This window comes from Dromiciops gliroides, chromosome 2 (assembly GCF_019393635.1).
Source record: "Dromiciops gliroides isolate mDroGli1 chromosome 2, mDroGli1.pri, whole genome shotgun sequence".
NCBI lineage: Eukaryota > Metazoa > Chordata > Mammalia > Microbiotheria > Microbiotheriidae > Dromiciops > Dromiciops gliroides.
In genome coordinates, this window is record NC_057862.1 from 215,092,711 (window position 1) to 215,106,574 (window position 13,864).

Consider the following 13,864-nt stretch of genomic DNA (forward strand, 5'->3'; position numbering starts at 1 on the left):
CCATTCTCTCTAGCCATACTCCTCATCTTAACCTTAAACTCTGTTGCTTTTCCTGTGACTTCTAAATTAGCCTTTGCCTGAGGGCTCAGGGCCATCTCCTTACCATGCCTTCTGCTCTTTGGCTGTTATCCTCATCTCCCACCTAGGAGAACCACAGACTGTCTTTTGGGTGAACTTTTGCCTTTTCTTGCTGACCCCAGGCTGACACACCCCTTGCTGTCTGGTTACGCACTATGCTGTCAACCTCATGATGCCACTCTCTTTTCATGAACCTTTTATATGTTGTCTTCCCTCCTTAGAATGTCAGGATTGTCTTGCTTGCATTTATTTATTTGTTTGTTTATTTGTTCGTTCGTTCATTTATTATTTATTTATTTATTCATTTATTCATTCATTCATTCATTTATTTAAATTTTTTTTGCAGGGCAATTGGGGTTAAGTGACTTGCCCAGGGTCTCACAGCTAGTACGTGTCAAGTGTCTGAGGCCAGATTTGAACTCAGGTTCTCCTGAATCCAGGGCTGGTGCTTTATCCACTGTGCCAACTAGCTGCCCCTCTCGCTTGTATTTATACCCCCAGTGCTTAGCCCAGTGCCTGGCACATAGTAGGGGCTTAATAAATCATCCATATCTATTTTTCACCTTCCCTCTCTGGGCTTCAGTTTTTTCATTTGTAATATGAGGGGACTGGACTAGATGGTTTCAAGGGGAAACAATGTCTAAGTATATAGAAAGCAGATAGAAGGTGATTTTGGAGAGAGGAAGCAGTAGCAGTTGGGGAAGGGAGCAGGAAAGGTATCTCTTGGGAGGAGGAAGCTCAGAATTCTGAAAGACCCAGTTGAGATGGTTTTGCATTCCAGGAATGTACAAGGGCAGAGATGGGATGGAACATGTTGTGTGAGGAACAGCTGGTAGGCTGTTTTGGCCGAATTGTAGAGTGAATCAATAAGTAAATCAACCTGTTGTACATAATATGTGTCAAGAACCTGTTGTCTTCTTTCAGTTTTGGTCTTTTTACAATTTATTCCCCTCTACATTTTGATTAAGATATGCCACCATCCTTGCTGTTCATCACATAAGACACTCCCATCTACCAACTCTGTACCTTTTTACTGGCTATTCCCCATACCTGGAATGTTTTTCTTGCTCACCTTGACTTCCTAGCTTCCCTGGCCTCCTTCAAACATCAGCTCAAATGTCATCTTCTGCCGGAGACTTTTCTAGGTCCTCCCTGTTGCTCCTGCCTTCCATTTACACTGCATAGATCTTGTATATACATGGTTATTTGCGTGTTGTCTCCCCATTACAATGGGTGCGTCTTGAAGACAGGGACCATATTTCTGCTTTTGTATCCCCAGGACTTAATTTGGTACCTGGCACATAGCTTAATTAATGCTAATTGACTGACTCTGGGACATTCAGGTGGATATGTTCAACAGGTAGTTGGATATCCAATTGGAGATGCAGTATCTGTGATCCTTTTATAGCTCAGGAGAGAGATTCACTCTGAATATGTAGATTTAGGAGTTATCTACATGCAGATGATAGTGGAGAAAATGCTCTGTGTGTGTGTGTGTGTGTGTGTGTGTGTGTGTGTGTGTGTTGAATGGGAATGCATACTCAGAGAGCTTTAAGAAGCCATGCTGAAATTCAGATATCCCAAGCCCCAAGTTTTGACTTCCTGCCAAAGTTCTGTGCTGTTTGTGTCCTGGCAAGAACATTTATGCTGAGGACAGTTTACTGTAATGAATTCTGACATCATTGCACTCTCTTGGATAGGGCATGTTGTAAAGCGATTAAATGACAGAATATCAAGAGTCTATTTGAAACCATCCAAAGGATTTTGAATTCTTGGTTCTTGTTTTCATTAAGGAATGAAGTTCTTACGTGTTAGGACATCCGAAATGTTGAGTATGGCATAAAATTTTGCCTCTGTTTGGAAATGTTTGTGGATTTTAGGAACATGCCGGTGGTAGTTTTTCTTTCTTTCTTTGGTAGTTTTTCTTTAATTTAGAATCACTCTGTGGTAGAAATACAATTTTTATTTTTATTATTTTTTCGTAATGGCTTTCAATTGGGAATTTCAATAATGGCTTTTCATTTGGAAATGCTGCAAATAATTGGTTCATGAAAACGGAATTTCTGAGTTGGAAGGAACCTTTGAGATAGTTGCTAAATGAAATGATGTAAAATATAATTGGATTAAGATGTTTACTGTGAATAAGAATAGGTGAAATTGAATGTTTTTGGTCTTTGGACAGTTTTTTCCATTCCTTGAGTTAAAAAAATTTTGATCTTTAAACTCCCTGACCCTCACTTTATTTTTTATTTTATTTTTCTTGACCTTCACTTTAAAAGAAAAAAATGTTAATTCAGTTTTATTTTCAGTTCTGAAATCTCTGCCTTCCCTTACTTCTCCTCCACTGTTGAGAAGGCAGGAAATATAAAACCCATTATGATGTGGGATGACAAATTAATCGTGAGGCATCCCAAAAGAATGACAAGACTTTCCCAAGTTTTATTGCAATACTGTGAGTGACCACAGGGAGGGCGCTTTGGAGGTATCTCTCCAATAGGGAAAGGAAAGAGTTATATTTATAGTATGGATAAATTGATTATCAGTCTCATTATAATAATCTCTACTTTAGGGAGGTACAGGGGAGGGTTTATCCTAATTTGGAGTTCCTGGGGTCCTAAGCCAACCCTCAAGGCGGGTACCTTTTTCCGCGGAGGTGTGTTTTTGGGGTTTACATGGTCATAAGGTGAATCTGGGAACAAATTTGGCCTTTTCTATGCATGTTACCTTTTCATTCCCATGCCTACTTTCTGAATATTTTCATTTATCAATTAGAATTTCTATAGCCTATCTCTCTATATTTGTTACCTGCTATGTTACCTGTTATGTTCTTGTTATGAGTGATGATTAATGTGGGTAACAAGAGCCTAGGCCCTGACTTGTATTAATGAAGGCCCAAGTCTTACAGACCCCAGCTCTGAAAGGGATTAATGGATAACGTAAGTTATAGCCCACCTTGGAGCTCAGATCTAAATTAGAGCTCTGGTCTTAAGTTTGTCTGTTAACCCTTTCTTTGCCTCCTACATAAATTACAAATATGAAGTCTTGAGGGGGAAGAATTCTGTATTAGCCAAATTCTTTGTGTGTGTGTGTGTGTGTGTGTGTGTGTGTGTGTGTGTGTGAGAGTGAATGTTTAAACAAGAAAAACAAAGGAAAACAACAATATTTTGCCCTCTTGGTCCATCAATATTTATCTGGAGATAAATATTATTTTTCTTTTTAAAATTTTCTTTTTATTTTCAACATCAAGTACTCTTCCTCTCTTTCCTCCTTCCTTACGATCTAGAAGGGAATATACATATGAAGTCCACATAGGCCATTTTTTGAAAATAAAATCAAGAAAAATAAAGAGGAAAAAAAATCTGCTTTAATCTGTACTTGGAGTCTACCACTCCACTGGCTGTGGAGGTGGATAGCATTTTTCATCATGAGTTGTCAGAATTGTGGATCATTATGTTGATCAGTTATGAAGTCTTTTACAGTTGATTATCTTGACAATATTGCCATTACTGTGTAAAATTTGTTTATATACCATAACTTTTTTTTTTTTTTGGTGAGGCAGTAAGGGTTAAGTGACTTGCCCAGAGTCACACAGCTAATAAGTGTCAAGTGTCTGAAGTCCGATTTGAACTCAGGTCCTCCTGAATCCAGGGCCGGTGCTTTATCCACTGTGCCACTTAGCTGCCCCCCATACCATAACTTCTTAAGCCATTTCCAAATTGATGAAAATCCTTTCCAATTCTTTGCCACCAAAAAAGAGCTGCTATTAATATCTCTATACATACACATCCTTTTCCTTTCCTTTTATTTTATTTTTTAAATCTTTTGGGTATATAGACCTAGAAGTTGTATTCCTAGGTGAATGGATATACACGGTTTTATAGTCCTTTGTGCACCATTCCAAATTTTTCTCCAGAATGGGAAGATTAGTTCCCAGCTCCACCACCAGTGTAATGCTGTGCCTGTTTTCCTGCACCCCCTCCAGCATTTGTTATTTTCCTTTTCTATCATTTTAGCCAAGCTAATGGGTATGTGGTGGTACTTCAGAGTTGTTTTAATTTGCATTTCTCAATTATTTTTTAGAGCATTTTTTTCATATGACTATTGATAGCTTTGATTTCTTCCTCTGAAAACTGCATCTTCATCTCCTTTGACCATTTATCAATTGGTGAATGGCTCTTCTTTTTATAAATTTGGTTCAGATCTCTTTTTATTGAAGAAGTCAGACTTTTATCAAAGAAACTATCTAAATTCTTCCCCCTACCCCTGCAATTTTCTGCTTTCCTTCTGATGTTGGCTGCATTGGTTTTGTTTGTGCAAAAACCTTTTAAATTAAATGTAATCAAAATTATTTTACCTACTGTGAACCTTTTTCTTGCTTGGTCACAAACTTTTCCCCTCTCCATGAATTTGACAGGTAATGCTTCGATGTTCTCCTAATTTGCTTATGACATTACCATTGATGTCTAAATCATATACCCATTTTGAGCTTCATATATAGTGTGAGATGTTGGGTTTATACCTAGTTTCTGCCCGACTACTTTCCAATTTTCCCAACAATTTTTGTTAAATAATTAGTTTTTGCCTCAATAGCTAGAATTTTTGGGTTTCTCAAAAAGTGGTTACTGTGCTCATTTGCTTCTGTATATTGCATGCCTAATTTATTCCACTGATCAAGTCTCTTTCTTGTCTGGTACAAGGTTGTTTTGATGATTACCCTTTAGTAGTATCATTTGAAATCTGGCACTGCTAGGTCTCCTTCCTTCACATTTTTTCATTGATTCCCTTTATATTCTTGACCTTATGCTTCTTCAGATCAATTCCCTTCCCTTCCCTCCCTCCACCCCCAGCTTTATAAAGTAATTCTTCAGTAGTTTGATATTGGTATGATACTGAATAATTAATTTAGGGAGTATTGTCATTTTTATTCTGTTGACTTGGCCTACCCATGACCAATTATTTTTCCAATTATTGAGATGTGTTTTTTGTGTGTGAAGATTGCGGTATAATTGCGTTCTTATAGTTCCTGTATGTGTCTTTGAAAGTTTCTTGAACTTGTTGCTTGCTCTTTACACAGACAGGGCCCTTCCTACCTCTCAGGCTTCTTTCTGTTTTGGAACTGTGACCCAGAACTGTGTAATGGGTGACAGAGCTGCAAGGTGGCACCTATTCTTGCACCCCAGTGCTAGTACAGGGGGTTCCTAGCATCTCTTTTTGCCCAAGTGTTCAGTCCTTTCATGGTCCATGGGATGCTTTCCCCACTTACTGCTATCCCCACAGCTGGCTGCCCCTTCAGTCCTTCTGTCATGCACTCCTGGCTAGTTCCCACCCCAGTGTCCACAGTCCTCTCTGTATTCCTAAGTTTCCCTGGGCCCTAAAAATGTCTCCTACCTCTCTCTTGTTCTCCAGCTCAGCAGTTCTTAAACTTTTTGGTCTAAAAACTCCTCCATTCTCTTAAAAATTATTGAGGATTCCTCAGAGGGCTTTTGTTTATGTGGTTATATCTATCAATACTTACCATAATAGAAATTAAAATGTCTTAGTATTATTATGAAAATAGTTTTGGCCTCAAGACTCCTCTACTTTAAAAGGTCTCAAGGATCCCCTGGAGTTTCCTGGACCACACTTTGAGAACCACTGCTGTAGGGTATTGCCTTTTGAATCCTTATATCCAGAGTCTTATATAAGATGAAATTGCCAAATGTTAGTATTTCTGTCTTCCCCTTTCGGTATGTAAGCATTTCTGAGCTTTTCAGATTTACCTTTCTAAAATTTCTTTTGCCTCCTTGGTTTTCATTAAAAAACATTTTCCTCAGTTTTCTTCAGAAGTAGTGCTTAGAATTTATTGATTCTGATCAAAATCTATTTTTCCCTCTGTGGGATTATGTATGACTTTATAAGAAATTACCTTTGGTTCAAGCCATTTTTCTTTTTTCTTGGTATATTGTATTCCAGTTCTTCCTTTCATTTCTTGTTGATGATGAGTAGTACTGAATGATTCTTGATTTTCACTAGATTCTTTGATAAGTGATTTGTTTCTTCCTGGTTCTAGAAACAGTTACTCTTTGCTAATAGCCATCATATTTCCTGGTAAATTAAATGTGGATTTCGTCTCTGTTATCATTTTGGGGATTTCCTAGCCTGTCCTTAATCCTCTGGTTCCGATCTATCTGGACAGTTTTCTTTTATGATTCCCTGAAATATGGTATTCAGGCTTTTTGTTTCATCATCTTTTTCTAGGCAGCTAGTGCTTCTTAGCTTATTTCTCTGAGTTGTCTCCTAGTTCAATTAAAAAAAATAATCCCTCACATAGTTTCATGTTATCTTTTGCCTTGGCTTTAATAATAATCATTAAATTATTGATTTTTGGAGCTGTCTCCTATTATTTTTTTTCAGGGCATCTTTGGTTTTATTAAAGTTTTCTGTCTTCTGTTTTATACCACTAGTTCTTGTTTTGAAATTTGCTTTAAGAACTCTAATTTCATTTGTCTCCTTTTATTCTTTCATTAGCCATTCCAACCATTCTTAGACTCTGTATGACCATTTCATTCCTTGTCTGAGGTTTTAATTGTCTTATGAATTGTTTTCCTGATATTCTCTTAGCACATAGTATTTCTAAAATTATAAAAGAAAAATTTCTTTGTTCACTTATTCTAACTGCTGATTTTTTCCATGGAGTTTTCCTGTCTTTCCTTTTTTTTTTTTTTTTTTTTTTTGGTGAGGCAATTGGGGTTAAGTGACTTGCCCAGGGTCACACAGCTAGTAAGTGTTAAGTGTCTGAGGCCGGATTTGAACTCAGGTCCTCCTGACTCCAGGGCTGGTGCTCTATCCACTGCACCACCTAGCTGCCCCCTTTCCCTTTTTTTAGTTACTCTTTTAGTCATTTGGCATATTTCAGAATGATGAGGACAAGTTGAGTTTATATACAGCGTCCCACTCAGCTGTCTTGCCAAAAGTCCTTCTAAAAACCAGTTAGAAATCCCCTGATGATTTAACATCTTTTTACATCTTCATGTATGTATTAATCTCATTGTCATTTTGTGTATCTCTTAGTTCAGGGGTTGGCAAACCGTAGCTCACAAGCCAAATCTGATGTATTGCTTCTTTTTTGTATGGCCCAGCTAAGCATAATTTCTACATTTGAAAGTTGTTTTATTGTATTTTAAAATTAAAAACCATTCCATAAGTGCAGCTAGGTGGTACAGTGGATAATGCACCAGCCTCGGATTCAGAAGGACCAGAGTTTGAATCTGACCTCAGACACTTGACACTTACTAGTTGTATGACCCTGGGCAAGTCGCTTAATCCTTATAGTCCCGCAAAACAAACAAACAAACAAACAAAAAACCCCAAACCATTCCATATAACAAAAAGGCAGCCGGCCAGATTTGGCTTTGACTATAGTTTGCCAGTCTTTACCTTAGTGGATGAATCATAAAACCAAAAAACTTTTAAAGGGTATTAAAAAGCACTCCAAGCAATACATCCATGTATGTGAACATGCCAGGTTATCTTTTCTTGGATTATTTGCCTTCTTGACCTCACATAGTTTTAAGAAGTAATTTTAATTTTTGTTGCTATCTCTACCAGAGGTTTATTTAAAATTGTTTAAAAGGAAACATGTTTACTAGGGGTGGGGGTTGGGGGGAGGCTAGCTCTGTACCCAGGTATAGTGGAAAGGGCAGGAGATTAGGATTCAGTAGACCTGAGTTTTAGTCAAGGCTCCACTACTAACTAGCTGTGTATCCTTGGACAAATCATTCTCTGTGCCTTACTTTCCCAGTTTGTAATTTGAAGGTTAGATCATATGAGCCCTAAGATCTTTTTCTGCCCCTAGACATCTATGAATTTAAATTTCTGATTTTATCCCCTCATTCTATCCAGTTATTGTTTAATAATGGGGACATTCCCAGTGTTCTTCCACCAGAGGGCCTCAGTCCTGCATGGGAGAAACCATCCCTGTGAATGAGAGGGGAGTTTGATTTCTCCATTGATAGTTTGCCTGCCAAGAAAGCTATCTTTTATTTTTTTTAAATAAGCAGGAAGCCTATTTTTTTATATTTGTTACCTAGTCTATTCTTACCCATACTGCCCCCTCCCCCACTCCTGCCCCCCCCCCCCCAGCCAAGATTGAACCAGAGTTCAGAAGAAGCTTATCTGTGATGATGGATCTGGAAATTATTTTAGTAACCTTGCCAGCACAGTGTAAGTAAGGGTTTGCACCAGGAAGACATCATAGTATAGTCAAATGAGCATTATTAATTAGGAAACTTGGGTTCTAGACCATGTCCATCCACTAGTAACTTGGTGCCATTGGTAAATAAAACACTTCTCTGCTCCTCATTTTACCCACCTCTCTAGGAATGGAGTTAGACAAGATGCTCCAAAGACCCTATGATAATCCATTACTTTGAAGGGGTTTAAGGTTATAGAACACTACCTGCACTTTTATGTTATCCTCTTTTCCAGAATTATACTGAAGAATTTTGTCTAACTTAATCTGAAAAGGCAGTATTATATAAGCTTTAGTCTGTGATTTTATTTTGGTACACTGAATTTAACTGTTTACAACCAGTTAGGCCAGATAATCTCTAAGGTACCAGTACTTCTTTCTAAAATTGTATGTTTCTCTTGCTGTGTGATAAGGACATTCTTTGAAAAGGTGCTTATCTTTATGCATGCAAAAATGATTAACATTTTACAGCCTAGGCTAGCCAGTGATAAAAACAAATGTGCAAGTCTCTTTAAAATTAGAGAGAATCATGGATTCTCAGAATTTGAGGGAACCAATAGAGCCATGAGCCAACCTTACTGAAGCATCAGTCTCCTCTATAATATCCCAAGTCAAGTGGTCATCTAGTCTCTTCCTGAAGACCTCTTATAATGGAAAGCTCATTATCTGAGTCAAGTCATTCCAGTAATTGCTAAGATGTTCTTCCAGTTATTGAGTTGGAATTTATCACCCTGTAACTTCTAGACATTTTGGCTTTGGTCTACTCTCTTGGAGAAAGAAGAAATCTATTCCCTTTTGTGTGTGTGTGTGTGTGTGTGTGTGTGTGTGTGTGTGTGTGTGTGTGTGTGTGCACGCACACGCACGTATCTTTCACTTGTTTGAAGGTGATAATCATAGGATTAGAGCTAGAAGGGACTTTAAGGGTCATTGAAGCTATCTCCTCATTTTACAGATAAAGAAATTGAGCTCCTAAAGAGAGCAAATGATTTGCTTAAAATCACACAGGTACTAAGCAGTGAAGTTGGAATTTGAACCTAGATTGTCTGATTCCTAATCCAGTGTTCTTTCCAGCGTACAATACTGCCTCCTAGTCCCACTAGTCTTCTTTTTTCCAGATTATACATCCTCATTTCCTTCAATTTATATAGATCCTTGTTATAGCATAATTTCAAGTCACTTCACTATTTTTGTCGTTCTCCTTTGATCACACTTTAATTTGTTAATATTCTCTTTGTCATTCTCCTTTGGTCACACTTTAATTTGTTAATATCCTCTTGTTTTTTGTTTTGTATTTTTTTGGCGGGCAGTGAGGGTTAAGTGACTTGCCCAGGGTCACACAACTAGTAAGTCTCAAATTTCTGAGGCCAGAATTGAACTCAGGTCTTCCTGAATTCAGGACCAGTGCTTTATCCACTGTGCCACCTAGCTGCCCCTGTTAATATCCTCTTATAATAGGGCATTAATGACTGTCATAATACTCTTAAGGTAGTCTGATTAGGCCCAAATACAGTGGCACTTGATCTCCTTTATTCTGGCTAGTTTCCTCTGGCCTCAGTTTCTCCATTTGTAAAATGGAAGGATTGAACTAGATTAGAACTAAGACTACTTTTAACTTTGACGTTTTATAGGGCAGCTAGGTGGTGCAGTGGATAGAGTACCAGCTCTGGATTCAGAAGGACCTGAGTTCAAATCCAACCTCAGACACTTAACACTTGCTAGCTGTGTGACCCTGGGCAAGTCACTTAACCCCAATTGCCTCACCAAAAAAATAAAAAAAATAAAAATATATACTTAAATATTTGATGGATTGGGATAAGTGAACACCTGATTTCAGTTTCATAGTTCTCAGGTACATTAGTGTGCACTATAGAGGTTATGGTAAACACTGGGGTTAAATTTCAACTAAGCTTTTCCAATTTCTCTCAGTACTGTTATGCCCTTTTGTTTCTACTGAAGATCTTCTAGTAAAGCAGTTTTGTAAAATACCCATATTTTCCAACATGAGACTTGAATTCATTCTCTTGCCTTGTTACCACCCTCTTAACAAACTCATCTCTTACTGTGGTTTCTTCTTTTGACCCTTGTAGTTTGCTTAAGACACGAACCATTATCCTGTACCATGTATGCTTGATTCCCTACAATGTAGTCATGACAAATAAAGAAGTTAGAAATGAATAGCAGCATAAAAAGAGTGCCCCAGAATTTCACTGACTGATTTCCTGTTAGCGCCCCCCCCCCCCGCCCTTTTTCTTTTTCTTCCAGATTTCCTTTGGATCTGCTCTGGGTCTATATTTATTTTTATGCTACTTTGAAGGTTTTGATCCAGTGTCATCTGTGGATGAGAGGGGAATGAGAATGTTTTTGTACCTGTAATGATCAAGGGTTGTTTTGAAAATTGTTATTCTGTACATCTTTGAAAAAGATATGAGCCTGAGATATCCTAGTTCCACACATCAATGGCAATAACTTGCATTCAGGTGAAATTTAATATTTTTATTTGGTTTCAGATATCATGTGGACAGAGGTCCAAATACACAGGGCATCTGCCATGGATGATAGAGGTTTAGCTAAGAGGGTTTGCACTGTTTGACCTGCTCTGTGGCTAATTGAAAAGAGTTCTGTCCTAATGAGCAGTTACACGCATCATCAGATTACAACATATACTGTGGCTATATTCAGTGCAAAGGAAAGGCCTAGAAAATGATCCCACTTGAAATGGCCCTTCTCAGAGTTTTAGGAAGAAGAGAATAAGCCAATCCTGATTATAGTTGTAGCCTGTTTACATGATACAATGTTGGAAGAAAAATAGCAATTTTGTCTTTTAACAAAATGAGTCACTTGAAGTTGTTTACATAGAGTGTGTATTTCATTTGAACTGGGATTTGTTCTGCTTACAATTGTTGCATCCCATGTTTATTGTACTAGATCTTAAAAAAAGACCTGTGATCCAATTATTTAATCAACAAGTATTTCTTATTCACCTAGGTCTACAAAGACAAAAGTGAAATAATGCCTGACCTCAAGGAGTTTACTTTCTGAGTGATTAGACAGCATGAGTAGGGGGGCATTTCCACCCCCACCCCCCCAAACACAGAGAGACAGAGAGAAAGAGAGAGAATGTAGAGGAAGGCACTGGTAACTGTGTAGAGGGGGGTGGAGGAGAGTGTGGGGGGGGAAGAGTGAGGGGGATGGACCAAAAGAAAAAGGACTTATGCAGAAGGTGAAATTTGAGCTAAATCTTTAAGGAAATAAAAATTGCTAGAAGTGGTGTTAAGAAGAACATTCTAGCCATTGGAGACAGCTAGTATAAAGGCATGATGGAGACTGATGGGAGATGGAGTATCTTATGTTCATCAAGACCGGTGTTGTTTGGGCATAGAGTGTGTAGAGGAGAGGGCTGTGTAAGAAGTCCAGAATAGTAAAGTGCCAGGTTGTAAGAGCTTTAAGCCAGAAAGAGGAGTTTAGATTTGATTCAGTGTAAATTCTTTTGTCATTGCTTTTTGGTAAAATGTTTTCTCTGAAGGGCAATGCCCTTGATGAAGTCGGGGGTGGTGTATTTCCTTGGTTAGAACCCTGACTTTTCATGCATATGGGACTATTTTTATGCTGCCATATATCTACTATTGAATCTTCTGCCCACACACTTTATCTATAATCTTGTGTTCTTTTTTGCTCATGTTGCCACTTAGCAACATTTAAAGAGTGAGGAAAAATATTGTACCATGGAAAAGTAAGTATAGAGTCATCCTTGGAAACCTTGTATAACTACCTCAATTAGCATTGGGTTTCAGGTTTTGATTTAATCCTGCAGATTTCTTTTAGTTATCTGCACTGAAGTTTCAAAACATGACTCTGCTGGTTCTCCATCATTTTTTTCAGTGGAAACATTTTAATAAAAATAAAGAATTTGCACAGGGAAACTGCTTGCTTAGCCTTTGGTTAACAGCTTTTACTTAAGCAAATTGTGTTTAAATGTGAATCTATAATTGTTTAATAATAATACATACCAGATGAAAACCCTATCCACTTCTGTGTGCATACAGGAACTTGACGAGAGGAGTCGGTAGATTTAGAGAGATTCTAAGAGCTGTTGAAACAAGAACCACACAAAACCTGCGAATGGTAAGTTTGGCTTATTGACTGTTAAAAATCAGTACAGGTTAGATATAAAATATGTATCATACAGTATGTTATGACATAGATTTGCATGTGTCCTGAAGTAAGCTCATATCTCAAGTATAGTTTGTTTCTAGGATCAGTATTAGTTTTGTCCTGAAGCATCAGTATATTTAAAGGGGTTCTAATGGATATTAATTTATTCAAAAACATTAAGTGCCTATTATGTTCAGAATACTGAGAAAACAAACATTTAGTGCCTACTTATGAGATGGGCCCCAGATGAGATACTAAGTTTAGACAAAACACTTGCCTTGACTCTCATGGAATTTATAGCTCAATAGTCTGCAAAAACTGTGTGTGTATGCATATACACACATATACACATATGTATATTATGCATGTACACGTTTACAGTTCAGTTGTCTGTGAATACCACATATGTATACAGTATTTACATATTACTTAACAAAGTGTGTGTGTGTGTGTGTGTGTGTAGGTGTGTGTAGAGAGATTCAGAGACGGAAAGAGAGAAGAAGTACATGGGGTATTCATACATTCGTAGACCATAAATATATATAAATGTGTATATATAGTTTTCACAGACTATTGAACTATAAGTATGTATCAGTGTATGTATATTTCCATATATATGTAACCAAATGGGAATGATCAAATTTAGCATCAGCATGGTGGCCCTGGAAGATCATCATGCGATTTTACTGTTTTATTTGTTTTAATAATCAGTGGCACAGAAACATGAATGTGGCTGTTTAAAATAAAATGTTGATGGGCGTTGTAGCTCACCTATCCATTCATTTATTCTCTCTTTCTTTTTTGAGCCCTTAGTTTCTTCTTTGGTGTAAACAAATGAATGAGTATTCTCTAGCTTTATCTTCCCAACAGTTCCTGGTCTGTGGTGGCTTCTGTTCCCTAAAGGCTGTACCAGTGATAATAGCTCATAATAGTCTTAAACCAGTATAAGTAGATTGAAATGTCTGGTTTTTCCTCTCAGTGTCTAGGACATCTTCTACCTTCTTCACAGACCTATCATGATGCCTTTAACTGCAACACAAGAGTGTTAGGTTAGGAGGTATCACTCAGAAATTCTCAGCATGAAGTGGATTTTGGAGGGAGCTTGAAGAATGACATTGCCTAGAGAGTCTTAGGAATGGGTCAGACAAACTTTGGTGCTCAATGTAGTTCTGACTGAGGAGAGGCATAGATGACCCTAAATGCCCTTTTCTCTGCTGAAGCGTCATATCACTTTGAACTTCTCTTTCACTTTTATTATTATTATTATTATTATTATTATTTTTTTTTAGTGAGGCAATTGGGGTTAAGTGACTTGCCCAGGGTCACACAGCTAGTAAGTGTTAAGTGTCTGAGGCCAGATTTGAACTTAGGTACTCCTGACTCCAGGGCCAGTGCTCTATCCAC

General features: G+C 37.7%; 1 protein-coding gene across 1 annotated transcript in view; it reads left to right on the top strand.

Moving 5' to 3' along the window:
• Nucleotides 1–13,864, top strand: part of TTC7B (tetratricopeptide repeat domain 7B) — a 334,803-nt gene that overhangs the window by 101,965 nt on the left and 218,974 nt on the right. Inside the window, 1 exon segment of the mRNA XM_043985520.1 lies at nucleotides 12,352–12,430. Coding sequence (XP_043841455.1) covers nucleotides 12,352–12,430 — 79 coding nt within the window.